General features: G+C 38.1%; 1 protein-coding gene across 1 annotated transcript in view; it reads right to left on the bottom strand.

Annotated features, from left to right (window-relative positions):
- The window catches only part of GALNT1 (polypeptide N-acetylgalactosaminyltransferase 1), an 82,251-nt gene that overhangs the window by 56,761 nt on the left and 11,622 nt on the right, over positions 1-13,868 (bottom strand). Inside the window, exons 2-3 of the mRNA XM_045849862.1 lie at positions 12,100-12,341; positions 4,184-4,358 (exon numbers count right to left, since the gene is read on the bottom strand). Coding sequence (XP_045705818.1) covers positions 4,184-4,358; positions 12,100-12,238 — 314 coding nt within the window. The 5' untranslated portion in view covers positions 12,239-12,341. The remainder of the gene's footprint in view (positions 1-4,183; positions 4,359-12,099; positions 12,342-13,868) is intronic.

Below are 13,868 nucleotides of genomic sequence, written 5' to 3'. Positions count from 1 at the left end.
GAAGGAAGGAGAAGGAGAGAGAGAGAACACAAAAATATGAGACTACAGGAATCAATTCCAGCCATCCGAAGCCTGGCTAACAGGAATTCCCAAAAGAGAACACAGACAAACAGGACAGATAATAGACATGTCCAATGGTGATGCACATGACGGACCAGTTTTCAGGCCTTTTCTACCACATGCACACAATTTATTAGCTTCGAAGATATCAGAAAGAGAGAACAGAGGAACACAATCAATGATGCCACAGTGATGCAGTTAGCAAAATTCAGGCTGAGGAAAGACACAAGACACTCTACCTGGTCTTTAAATAATAAACTGTAAGGGGAAAAAAGAAGATAGAGGGGGAGCCTGCAGGCTAAAAAAAGATTTAAGACATATATACAGGTTGCAACGTACAGACCTTATTTGGATCCTGACACAAACACTATTTTTTAAAAAAGAGAAAAATAGATGACACCACTAGGGAAACTTGAACACTAACTGGGTATTTCATGTTATTAAGGAATCACTGTTAATATTTTTTAGTTATGAAAATGGTACCATGATTTTTCTTTTTTTTTAATGAGTCCTTATCTTTCAGAACATATATTTACAACTGCTATGTCCTTGCCCAGGACTGGGGAACCTGCTCCTAATCTCACTCACCTGGGTGATCACAAAAGGCAATAAACCACAGGGATGCTCCTGTTGTTGGCTAGTCTACCCTAGAGCCAAAGATCAAAGTGAGAGTAAAAACCCAAATTGGAAAACACAGTGTATTTTATAACCTAATCCTGAAAGTGACACTCATCACCTGTACTGTGTTCTACCGGTTCTACCGACCAGCCCTAAAACAACACAGGAAGAGACCACACAGAGGTATCGACACCGGAAGATGGAGACTGGAGGAGGACATCTAAGTGCAATACAAAGCTGTTAGGAATTGTTGAAGCAGGTGATGAATACATGAGGGTTCATTATACTATTTTCTCTATTTTTGTATGCATTTGATATTTTCCATAATGATTTTTTTTTAAAAAGGATACCAGCACAGAGATGGAACAAGAAGCTATAAAAAGGCTACTCAGGTAGCAGTAACTTCGTGCCCCCTTCTCTGTCACAAGCAGCCCAGTCCCATGAAGGCCCAGCGGTTGGCCAGAAGGACTGTGCAGGGGCAGCGTGCATGAAACAGAGTTTGTCAGAGCACGGGAGCCCTCACCAAGCAAGAAACCCAGTGCGCAGGCGTACATATCACACCATTTAAACACTGTTCTTTCCATCGTGAAGTTGTTCACGGTCCAAAAGCTGGTGACTTCTAATACACTTCAAGGCTATTAATCAGTAACAGTATCTTCAAGAGACATGTAAAAGATTTAAAAAACATAAATGCTTAATAAAATGTGTTGAGTGGTTATGTGCTCAGGGGAATTACTCAAATTACAAAAATAACTCTATAAGAAAAAATAGTAGTTAAGACTCTTTTTAACATAGATGTTGTTAAAATATTAACTGTAGGCATCCCTGAAGGTTCCAGCTTTTCTTCAATAATTCCTAAATTGTTCAGGAAAGTATACATAGCTTGCAAAACCTGAGATTACAGTGAAGCTTGTCTTGACTGAACACCACTTAACCAATTTGCTGAACAGACATGCTGCATCCCGTCAGTTTAATTTTTATAGGCACAATATTCAATGGTTATTTTATTATGACTCACTCACGGCTCTGCCGTGCAGTAAGCTATGGTTATTTTTGCTTTCTCTAAACAATTTTTAAAAGCTTTCCCTGGAGTTAATGATTGTGTTAAGTTTTTTCCTTGGTATGGTTTTCTATGTACTTATTAGTAATTCAATTGCATATTCTCCACCAAGTGTGCAAATCTCTTCTAAAGACATTCAGCTCTCCAAAATACGATGTCAGCATCACAGAGCTCTACCCAAGTGTGTGTTCTAATCCACTTCTGTCTAGGCAGGCTGCCTCTCTGCCCACACAACTCTCGCCCAGGGCTCTCCCTTCACCACCCTCCAGGGACTCCCAGCATCTCTCACACATGTTGGGTCTCCTGTCTTCCACATCCTGTGGCCTCCTTTTCCTTGGTTTACCTCATTATTTGGTACAGCACACTCTCCGGGAACTTCCCGAGGAAAGATGTGTGGCAGTTCAGTGTTTTGAGACCTTGCATTTCCAAAAAAGTCCTTATTCAACCTGTGCATTTGATTGTAAGTTTAAATGAATATGAAATTTTAGGTTGGGCAATATTTTCCTTTAGAATTTTGCTCCTGTTTCCAGAGCTGCTGCTAAGTTGGAAGACACTCTGATTAAAGATCCTTTGATTGTGACCTGCTTTCTTTTCTAGAGAAATCTATAGTTTCTCCATTAAAAATCTAAGTTATAGGTCTTTTGGGTAGGAGGATCCCCAGTGTTCTACAACTCACAGTGCCTTGGGCCCTGTTTGTTTTCATCTGCTGTCCTGAAAACATGATGGGCTCGTTCACTCTGAAAACCAGGGCCGTCCAGATCTGGGAAATTTTGTGGATAAATCCCCCCTCCCTGACATTTTGTTGTTGTTCTCTTTGAGACTCTTATTAATCAAATACTAGTCTTCCTCCATTGTCCCCTCAATTTCATTTGCTTTTCCCTATTGCCCATCACTTTGTTTCTTTGGCCCATCTTCGTGGAAGATTTCTTCCCAACTTGCTACTGAATTTTTGCTGCTACTTTTAAAAAAAAATTTCCAAAAGCTCTAGTTGGTTCTCTCAGTGTATCCTTTTTAATAGTATCCTATTCTTGTTTTATGGTTGTAATATGTATTCTTATATCACTGAGAGTACTAATTATTTCTTTATAAGTAGCCTTTTCCCTGAATAATCTTTGGTTTCTTCAAGTTGCTGTTTCTGTTTGCTTTAAACTATACTTTTCATTTTTGAGGGTTTCCTGTGATGTCTAGTGTTTCTTGATTATCTGTTTTGTTTTACACATGGATGATCAAAAAGTTGAATGTAAGCTTTGAATGTAAGAGTGAGGCTTACTGGACGATGATTTTCTACCAGGGTGATTAGTCTGTGCCATAAACGGCAGAATCTCCGATGTTGGTGTATGTTTTCTTCTCTAGGGCTAGTCCAATTCTGTTGAGAAAGATCCCCCAGTCTCTTGCCTAGATGGGAAGGCACAGATCTGGCATTGATGGGAGCCATAGATGGCATGGTAGTTAGGGGTCTCAGCAATGTATAAACTCACTTAACTCACTAGTGTTTTCTACCGTTCCCTTGCTTTTTTTTTTTTTTTTAAACTGTGCCTGTTGTCCTCTAGTCCAGATGCTTTGTATTACCTTCTTTGGTAATAGAGCAGTGTATTTTGCCAGTAGAAGTGTAAACTGGTACAACCATCTTGGAAAAATGTTTGGCAGCATGTTTTAATCTATATAAACACATAAGCCATTTCTTTCCCCCAATACATACCAAATAGAAATGTAGCTTAAGTCCTGATGTATTAAGTCCCCCAATACATACCAAAAGAGACACACAAAAATGTCACAACAGCTTAATTCATTAACAGTTGAAAAGTGGGAGCAACCCAAATATCTATTAATGTTCAAATAAACCTCCGATATATATATATAACATAGATTTCAAAGACACAAAAGAATATATTCTGTATGGATCCACTTATAAAATGTTCAAAAAAAGGACAACATTCCTCTATGATTAGGAGTGTGGAAACAAAGGTAACCTTTTGGGTGGGAGTACTGACTGAGAAGAAACATAAGAGAAATCTCAGGGCTGGTTGGAAATGTTTTGCATATTGATTTGGATGACAGGTATACACGTATGTAAAAATTTGGTAGCCTGTACTTATAACTGCATACTTCACTGTTTTAAGTTACAGAAAACTCAAAAGAATCTCTTGTAAAAAGTAGATAATATGAATATTTTGGTAATGATAATGAAGTTTAAAACCTCCTACCATCTTAACCTATTAAGATAAATAATTATTTTCCAAAGCCTGAAATACATAATCCTAATGATCCACAGTAACTTGAGGTATTATTTTATCACCATTTAATTATTTTTCAGTGGGGTAAGTAGTAAATTAGTGATATAGCATTCACTTCAGAAACAATTAACACTAACATGCAATTTATTAGGAACTCAGAACATACTTTTCATTTACATTAAACACTATTAGGACCACACTCAGTACTTACCCTTCTAACCGAACATCCGGTAAAGACCTGTTGAGGGCAATTATCTCACTTGCCATTAAATTGAACTGATTGATTTTAAACATTTCTTTCATCTTTTCTTGATCCTCTTTAGGAATGACAACTGGTTTCCCCATTTCTCCAGGACCTTCATGAGGCTTCTGTACTGGCTCTAGAACTAAAAATAAGAAGAAAACTTAACTAACAATTTTATAGCAATTGAATTGTGTTTCTGTTTAATAACATGAGTTTAAACCGTGTCAGCAATGACAGCCATTTCTGAGCCCATCCTCTCCCCACCTCTAACACCTCCTAGGAGCTACCTTGTCCTCCACTTCACATCAGTGTCATGACTTAAAACCTTCTCACCTGGCACCACTCACCTGAATCACTGCATTACCTTGGTATACCCATCTCAAACAGTGGTACCACATTAACCTCCCTGGAAACAAGGCTTCCTTGTCTTATTTTCAGTCTCCAAAAGTCTAACCTCTTCAATTTGAAATTTAACCTAACTTGCCACAAGCCACCTGCTGTGCTAGGCTCTCGACACCCTCTCCCCATAATTCATCCTCCGTCAAATAGCAACTTACTACTGTCCCCATATTCGGTGCCTTGCTTTTGGTGCCCTATCTGGTACACCATATTCTTGCTTTGGTGCTGTGGCTCACACAGGTCCCCTCCCTTCACATCTCCTTCCCACTCCCAGCTCCGCAATACCAAACACCGATTTGTCTTTCAAGGCCCAGCTAAAATGGTTTCTCTTGCCTGTAACTTTCCTGAATCTGTCCATTTACTACTCTTGACTACCACATCATTTTATCTACAGTTCTTATACCTCTAATCAATTGCTATTTTCTTTTTGAGAGTACATTTATTAAAGCTAGGGAGAGAGCCTGGATGGGGCTACTTTGGCTCTTCAGAAACATCTCAGGAAAGAAGTGAACTATGAGGGGCTGCTGTCAGCTCACTGAAAAGAAAAAGGGGGCCTTGGAGACAGGTTCGGGGTGGGGGGGTTGACCTGAGACAGGCTGCCACTGCCTTCCTGGTTACAAGTTTTGTGTGGACCCTCAGAGTTTAGGAGAGAAAATAAAGATGTACGACTGAGAGGGACGAAAGGCATGGGCATGCTCCCAAGAGGCAGAGCACCCAACTGCTATTTCTTACTATCATGATTGCTAAAGCTGTCTTACCGTAACCCTCCATTAGGCTATGATCTCTTTTTAGCCGGGGTTTTATGTACCTTCTGTGGAGTTTAGCATAGTGTCGTACATGAGTTTTATAACTATATGCTGAACTAATAATGTAACAGTACTATTGAAAGTAAATAAAGTCCTGGCTGGTGTGGCTCACTGGACTGAGTACCAGCCTGTGAACCAAAGGGTCATGGATTCAATTCCTGGTCAGGGCGCATGCCTGGGTCTTGGGCCAGGTCCCCAGTGGGGGGCATGTGGGAGGCAACCACACATTAATGTTCCTTTCACCCCTTTTCTCCCTCCCTTCCCCTCTCTCTCTCTAAAAAAAAGTAAAAAAATCTTTAAAAAGAAAATAAGTAGAAATGAAATTCTAGAATTGGTAACAGTGAACATTACATCATGCAAGGTGGAGCATCATGAAAGACACTTCTAATCAGAAGTAACATTATACCTTCATATATACATAAAGAGTAGTATTCCAGATCAGCAATTCCTAAATCTTTCTTGTTATATGCTTTTGAGATGTTAAAAACATTCCAAGAAGAACAGGTTCTAGGATGTACTAAACTGAGATAAAAGTGTGTTAAACTTCCCATCTAAAAAGAATGGATATACTATAAGGTGAGGACAATAATGTGAAGAAAACATGTTTGGAACATTACTTTCTTTTTTAACTGAAAGTTTTATTTTCCTGCAGTTTTTCTTCAGGCATTCCCCAAAAATCTCTGCACAGAAATGGAGACATCAAGGCAATAAGCAAACCAGCTCTCTCCCCCCAGGCTTCATCCACCTGGGAGCAGCACTAACTGGTACAGCCAGCCCACAGGAAGACTGTTTCAGATGGAGGTACAAAGCAACCCACCAACATGAAAGCTGCAGCATCAGTGTGTCTTTAACAACTCTGTCTAGGATATAAACATCTATTTTAGAGGACCATCAAAAAACACACGTATAAAATAATTTTCCCCGCTCTTGGAATAAACTGAAGGATGTGAAAATATTAGGAAATAACTTAAAAGTTATTGAAAACCCATGGAAGATAGTTTTCAAAACCAAATTCTGCCTGATGTTTGCCCAGCAAGTTCTTTAAATATAAGGGTTGACAGAATTTTTTAAAAACTCTCAATAAGTATAATAAAAACTATATGACATGTAACAGAAGTGCAATGCCCATACAAGCTTTTAAAAGTTTGAAAATTATAAAACTCTTAGAATCAATTCTACTTACTTATCTGTCTCTGAAAATAAAGAGCAACCAACAGATTTGGGGGCTGGGATGTTGGGGAGTCAACAGAAAGCGGCGCAATTCTGGAAGTGACAATCACCTTCCAGGCACAGCACGGGTGACAGAAAGATGGGAGATGTCTGGTGGCCCTGACTGTAAGTATCTTCCAGTTACCTGTGTCCTGTTTCAGTATCAGATGACTCTTTAAAGACAAGTTAAAATGGAAACATCATCATAGCTCAGTTTTGGAGGGTTAACTTATATAGAACACCACCTATAATCTATTTTAAACAAAAATAGATTTTTCTTATGGAAGTAGAATAAAGATGTATAAGGTTATATGACACTGTTTTGGAGGGAAAAAAAAACAATAAAAGGCTATAATCATTTCTTCCAAAGAGTTTTCTTACCTTATTACACAACTATCATCTTTACTGTTGTTATGCACTATATTTTACCTCTTCCAAAATGTTTTTCCTTTTGCTATTTATACATATTTTAATATGTGATTGGAATGTGGCTTACAATGGTAACTAGAATGTTTTTGCTTTTTTAGTGGTATATAAAACAATAAATATCTATAAACAAAGGTATGTAAGATTTGACATAACATAGCAAATTACCTGATTTTAAAAAGCCCAAAATATTATATATAATAAACTCACTGATAACTTTCTGCTACCTCAACATCCTTGTCAGTTTCAACCATCATTCCAATTTCATGTTCAATTTAGTCATGTGTTTGGTATATAAAGCTCTAAAGATGTAAAAGAAATTGTAATAAGGAGTTTCTGAAAGCATTTACGAACAATATTTTTAAATTTTTAATCATTAAGTTTCTTCTATAAACTATGTTCTCATAGGTTTTCTAATGTTTGACAGTTGAAATAAGTCTAGCATATGGACATGAAAACCTGATTCCATCAACATTTTAATGATATGAAAATCAAGTATAATATTCCCTAGGATATAAAATACAAATATAAAACTATGAGAGAGAACTACTCAGAAAAACAAAAATCAACACTTCTATAATCACCAAAGACAGGTCTGCTATAGTACTTGAAGTAGGCAAGTAAGTAAATGTAAGAATCTTAAAAGATTGTTAAATATATTAATAACTATCTTATAAGAGACCTTTAGCATTATCATAAGGATAATCAGTCTGTTCTACTGGGTTGGCCAAAAAGTTTGTTTGCCTTTTTTCCCATAAGATGGTTCCAGGAACACTTAGTTGTCTACTTCATTTGAAACAATTTTGTTACACTGCATTGTGACAGCTGTCATATCAGCATGCATTTAAAGAAATTTATCAAAATTGGTGAATTTTTGTGTAGCCATTTTAATATTGAAGATGGAAGAAAACATGCAACGCTTTTGGCACATTATGCTTTATTATTTTAAGAAAGGTAAAAATGCAACTGAAACATAAAAACGATCTGTTCAGTGTACAGAGAAGGTGCTGTGATTGACTGAATGTGTCAAAAGTGGTTTGAGAAGTTTCATGCTGGAGACTTCTCACTGGACGATGCTCCGTGGTTGGGCAGACCAGTTGAAGTTGACGGTGATCAAATTGAGACATTAACTGAGAACAATCAAAGTTATACCACCTGGGAGATAGCGACATACTCAAAATATACAAATCAATAAAGTTATTGGTGGAAATGAAAATATGTGTCTTTTATGGAAAAAAAAACATACAGACTTTTTAGCCAACCCAATACTTAAAAATAGAACACCTTTATTCACACTATACAGAACATACTATGGTAAATTTTACCAAATTGTCACTGTAAAACAGATCAAAGAATGTTCGGAAATGAGATCCTTATGATACTGAAATAATTACCCTGGAGTGTTATATCTGCTCATTGTTTTTTGTTGTTTTTTTTTAAATTTTGTTTTGGTTTTGCAAATGCCATAGAAAATGAAGATCCTGGAGACCTTACGTATTGTATCAAAACAGACCTACCTTCTTCTAGGTCACTGACTGTACTTGCTAATTCCACTAAGGTCCAAATCCTACTGCCATTACCTAGCCACTCTCTCCCAACACCTTCAGTGAAAGATCCCTTTGGAGGTACCTCCACAACCTCACCTGTTGAGATCCTTAATAACTTCAGTGCTCTGAAGTTACTTGGGACCTCTCAGTTTCCACTGCACTGAAACCTCACAGAAGAGCAGATTTTTCAGCCTATTTTTCCTTAACACCAGCTGTCCCCCTTTTCCAAATCATTGTCCTCCCCGTTCCTGTCAACCCCTCAAGGCTGTCTAAGTCACAAGCTGCAAGCATGCTCTAAGGCCCCATCTGGAACTGCTAGCCTCTCAAACACTGTTTAGCTGTTTACTCGCCTTCTGGTTTACTGCTCAGCCCTGCTGGCATCCTCTCACTACAGGTGTCCTTCTGGGTCTGTTCTATAAGCATCCTGACACCCCCAGGCTATTAAAAAACTTCTTTATGTCTTATCTCCTCATCTACACTCCAGACTTAACTCTAATCACCTTTTCTGTGAAAACTGGTCATTCTCCTTTCCCAGAGGTAATGATGCTATCTTACAGCTCCACGTTGTTACTTCCAGACCATCTCTCCCTTACTTTGCACTTTGTATAATAACTACCACTTTTCTTTGATACTCATGCCACCAGTGGTTTTCGATCTGTACTAACCTTAGAATCCTCTTCAAGGATAATCCTCTTTTTATGGTTTTGACACCACAGTCTCATCTGCTGAATATTCACTCTTTCAAGTGTTACTTCTTTTCCTTATATTTAAAATCTCTCCTTAAACTTACATAAGAAAATACATACATACACAGAAAACCAACCCTGGCTCTATTCCTTTCTTTTAACTATTTGACTACCCCTTCCTCTTCATGTCAAAGCTTTCTAAAAGAATAAGCTACACATCTCCACTACTCACTGGCACCTCCCAGGGTCAGATGCTACCCTGCTCCAAACATATCAGAAATACCTGGTCCTTGTCTCAGGTAAAATCTCTGAACAAACACCACTCCTGGGTTTCCATGATCGTACTCACTCTGGCTTCTCCTTCTACCTCTGAGCTCCTAAGAGGCCTCTCTTCCTTCCCTGAGGCTCCTTGAGGCTCTCCAAAACTGGGTCAATCTCTTCTAACTCTACATATGCTCCCAGTGCAATCGCATGAACAGACAAGACTTAACCTACTACTGCCTATGTGCCCACCCTCAACCACTCTGGACCACAGAGCATCGCTGCCAGCACCTCAGAGTGAAATATTCCAAAGCCAACACATCCAGCCACCTTGTCATCAAAGCTTCTGAGCCCCTGGGGGTCCCCACCTCATATGAAGTCATCCAAACAGGGACACTTAAGAGTCATCTTGGATCTATAGTCAATGGCTCACTACATTTTGTAAACACCACTATTCACATACTTTTCATATATTTTATTTCCTTTCTACTTCTAGTGTCATTTCAGTGCAGGTGCCAAGAACTTCTCCAAATTTCCACAACTACCTCACAATCGATCTCTGCTGTCTCATTCTCTTCTAGTACATCAGTCACATGACCACCAAACTTCTTCTGAAAGTCCAGATCCCATCAGGTTACTTACTCCTTTGTTTAAGTTCCTTCAATGGCATTCCAAGGCCTACAAGATAAAGTCTAAAACCCTTAGCATGCCATAAAGACCTTTTGTGATATGGCCTCTTCTAACCTTCCAAGCTCATCTGCACTTTCTTCACATTCTCCTATCCATCAACTCTGTTCTCACACTTGCTTACCTTGCACATGCTTCTTTCCTTTGCTTAGAAGGTGTTCCGCTTGCCCATTAAACCTAATGAACATCTGTTCACCCTGATATTACTCAGCTTCAACAAATTTCCATTCTGCACACCTTCCCAGATGCCCCAAGGCATTCCTTCCTTTCTGATTTTATGTGTATTTCCACTATGCTATTTATGTCAGTATTTCACTATTATTCTTTCTCTTATTGGACTGCAAGTTCCCAAAGGGAGAAATTTTGTATTTTTGTTGTTACTGTCGAATAGGGGTCTATTATTAGCACCTATTACAATGCCCAGCACAAATCAGTTTTAAAACATTTACCAAGTAGATCTTCATGCACTGCAGGTCCCATTCTTTCTCATTTCCATGCCTTCAAATGTAAGACAGAACACCATGAACTCCCACTATAAATAACAGTGAATTAAGGTGGGGTGAGGGGAAAGTTAATCTGTTCTCTTAGGGAAAAAATATCCTAGACTCTTACTGGTGAATGGTAATACCTGCCCTTTGATTTAAATGTAGACAGGGAGTTACAGATCAGGAAGCAGCACTTTGTCATTCAACAAAGTTACTAAACAGCAGGACCACAAAGTAAACCAGGAAAGTCAGCAAACAGGATGACTTTGAATAAAAACGTATTTTATTAAAACTTACGGGGAAAGTGAAATTTAAAAGTTAGAGGTTAGCCTAGGTATTACTAGAGTCCAGTGCTGGTGACTGATCCTGTTTTTAGGCAAATGTCCCAAAATGAAGTAAACAGAACTGGTTATACAATTCCATCTATAAATATAACAGTAAGCAAGCACACTTACCAATACAAATACATAATTTCAGATTATAAATTTTAGGGATATTTAAATATGGCTACTCAAATAAAACTTATGTTAAAACAGTAATCATTTATACATAATTCCTAAAAATAGAATTACTGTAGAGCCAAAGAGATATTCTGTAACTAATCAGAGTTCAGAGCCAAGAATAGCTAAATTACTGACTCATAATGCAAAGTCATTTTCATTATTTAAAACAATAAATAAATAAAGGCAGCATTTGTTTACAAAACACAGGAGTTTAAACTGAGTTTTTCTAGTGTCCTCTGCCAAAAATGTCGGTACATCTTACCTAGACCCTTCATATTTGTGTTTCCTGTCTCCCACACCAGATATTGTAGTGTTCTCATTGCAGCCCTTATTCTATAGCTTTTTTTTCTTAAAAGCCCTCCCTAGAAGAGTTACCTGGAGCTATGTGCAGCATTATTATTCCTCCTTTCATCAAGAGAATGCTCCAGATCACATCTATCCATGACTTTTTCCCTTAGGACCAAGATGGGAAGGTAGGAGAAATAATCTTTTGATACCCAGTAATACAATTTTAATGCTCCACTCAGGATTATGGCATTGGACCAATCTGTACAATTTTGATAGTTCCAATTATGAGATATCTTATATTATTTGGTAATGCAATATAAATTCCAGAAAATTAACTACATTTAACAATGAACACAAAAACGGAATTTAGCAATTCTATACATGATGCTTTAATAATTTTAACTGTGTGGAAGAACCACTAGAGAATTATTGGAAATGTGATCATCATATATAGGAAAGCAGGGATTACTATTAACATAGAAATGTTAAAATTTTATACTACCCAAATTAGTTAACAACAGCAACAAAAAAAACCCCCAGTGAAATACTTATCAAATTGATTGTTTTATTCTAAAATGTCACTCACCATCCCCAGCAGGAAGTCCTCTCTCCTTTTTTTCATCACATTTGTTGCATTCACTGAAGTAAAGCAGCAGGAACATATCCAAGAGTACCCAAATCAAGGAGGTGGCTAGGACCACCTTGCAATATGCAAATTTTCTCATGGCACTTTAAGTCAAATGCAAAGTTTTAAAATATATATATATAAATATACAAAGATCATGAAAATATTTCCAATCCAGTTTCATCAGAAATCACATTCATAACCTATAGAGAGAAAAAGAAAAAAAAACCCATTAATTTAAAAATTCAGAATATAAAAAATCGTAAGAGTAATATGCCTATGAAATTTTACTATGGAGAATATGTTTATAAATCAGACTTAGAAAAATATTTGTGAAATACATAAAAATTAATAATATCAAAGAATATATAAATAACCCCTACAAATCAATATACAACAACCCAACAGGAAAGTATGTAAAGGAATAATAGGCACTTCACAGAAAATAAACCTCATTAGCCAGTAAACATGTAGAAAAGTGCTCAACTCACTGTAATTAGGAAAATGCAAATTAAAACAACAGCAAGCTACTATCTCCTATCCATCAAACACATGAGACTTAACTGTCTTCTAGTCAACTACTGTAGTAAATGCTAGGGCAGAGTTAAGCCAATGACTGCCACAGGAGTTTAAGAAACCAGTGATTCCCAGTCCCTTTTAACCACTCACATTCAGTTCCCAAGGCCCTAAGATTTTTTTTTAAAGATTTACTTATTTTTAGAGAGGGGAAGGGAGAAAGACAGGGAGAGAAACATCACTTTGAGGTTGTCTCCTACCATGGACCTGGCCCACAATCAGGCATGTGCCCTAGACTGGGAGTCAAACTGGCGACCCTTTGTTTGGCAGGCCGGCACTCAATCCACTGAGCCACACCAGCCAGGGTGCAAGGCCCAAAGATTAATATCAGTTCTCCTAGGCACGTGTATTATAGCAGTTTATTGGGCTAATTCTTGTCCCTCTGTTTCACTGAATCCCATTCCAAAAATCCTAGTCACCAGCCATTCAGAAACAGACTCATGGAAATTATATTGGAAATAAAAAGGTATCATAAGATCTGAGACCCGGTGTTGGCTCTGACAGTAATTTTATAGACTTCCCTGATCTTTAGTTTCCATTTCTCACTGACATCCCACAACCCCATCTGTTAAAATGAGAAAAATGACTTGAGGAACTATCACCAAATTTGTAAAGTCATTTGTGATAGTTTGACTAGAAACATTTCTGGCACATGAGGAGTTTATCCTGGGAAACTGTGGGGCAGTCTGGGAGTCCTCACCGACTCATCCACTGAGCAGCTGAGCGCAAGGCTCCAGGGCCTGAGTCACTGCTGATTAGAAGGAGACCGGCCAAGCGCATGCAGACGAGGTGCGCATTCAGAGGAGGTGGACAGAGGAAACACACTGTGCACATATGACCAACATGGAAGCCACAGGAGCATATGCTCAGAAGGACCTTGCTGACGTTCAATGCTGCAGCCCCTTACAAGGGCAACTTTATGTAGCAAGTTCCATGGCAGGCAGCACTGATGTGTTTACCTGAACAATTCAGGACAGGCCAGAGAATTTATCTACAACAAAGTCAAAATGGAGAAATGGGAACCCTCATGCACTGTTGGTGGGACTGCAAACTGGCACCACCACTGTGGGAAATAGTATGGAGGTTCCTCAAAAAAATTAAAAATGTAACTAACTGCTTTATGAGTACCCAGCACTTCCACTTCTGGGTACATA

Source organism: Phyllostomus hastatus, unplaced genomic scaffold, assembly GCF_019186645.2.
Source record: "Phyllostomus hastatus isolate PE091 unplaced genomic scaffold, TTU_PhHast_1.1 phas_contig_80, whole genome shotgun sequence".
Classification (NCBI taxonomy): Eukaryota; Metazoa; Chordata; class Mammalia; order Chiroptera; family Phyllostomidae; genus Phyllostomus; species Phyllostomus hastatus.
The sequence above is the reverse complement of the archived record's forward strand: the minus strand, read 5'-3'. Positions and strand labels throughout refer to the sequence as shown.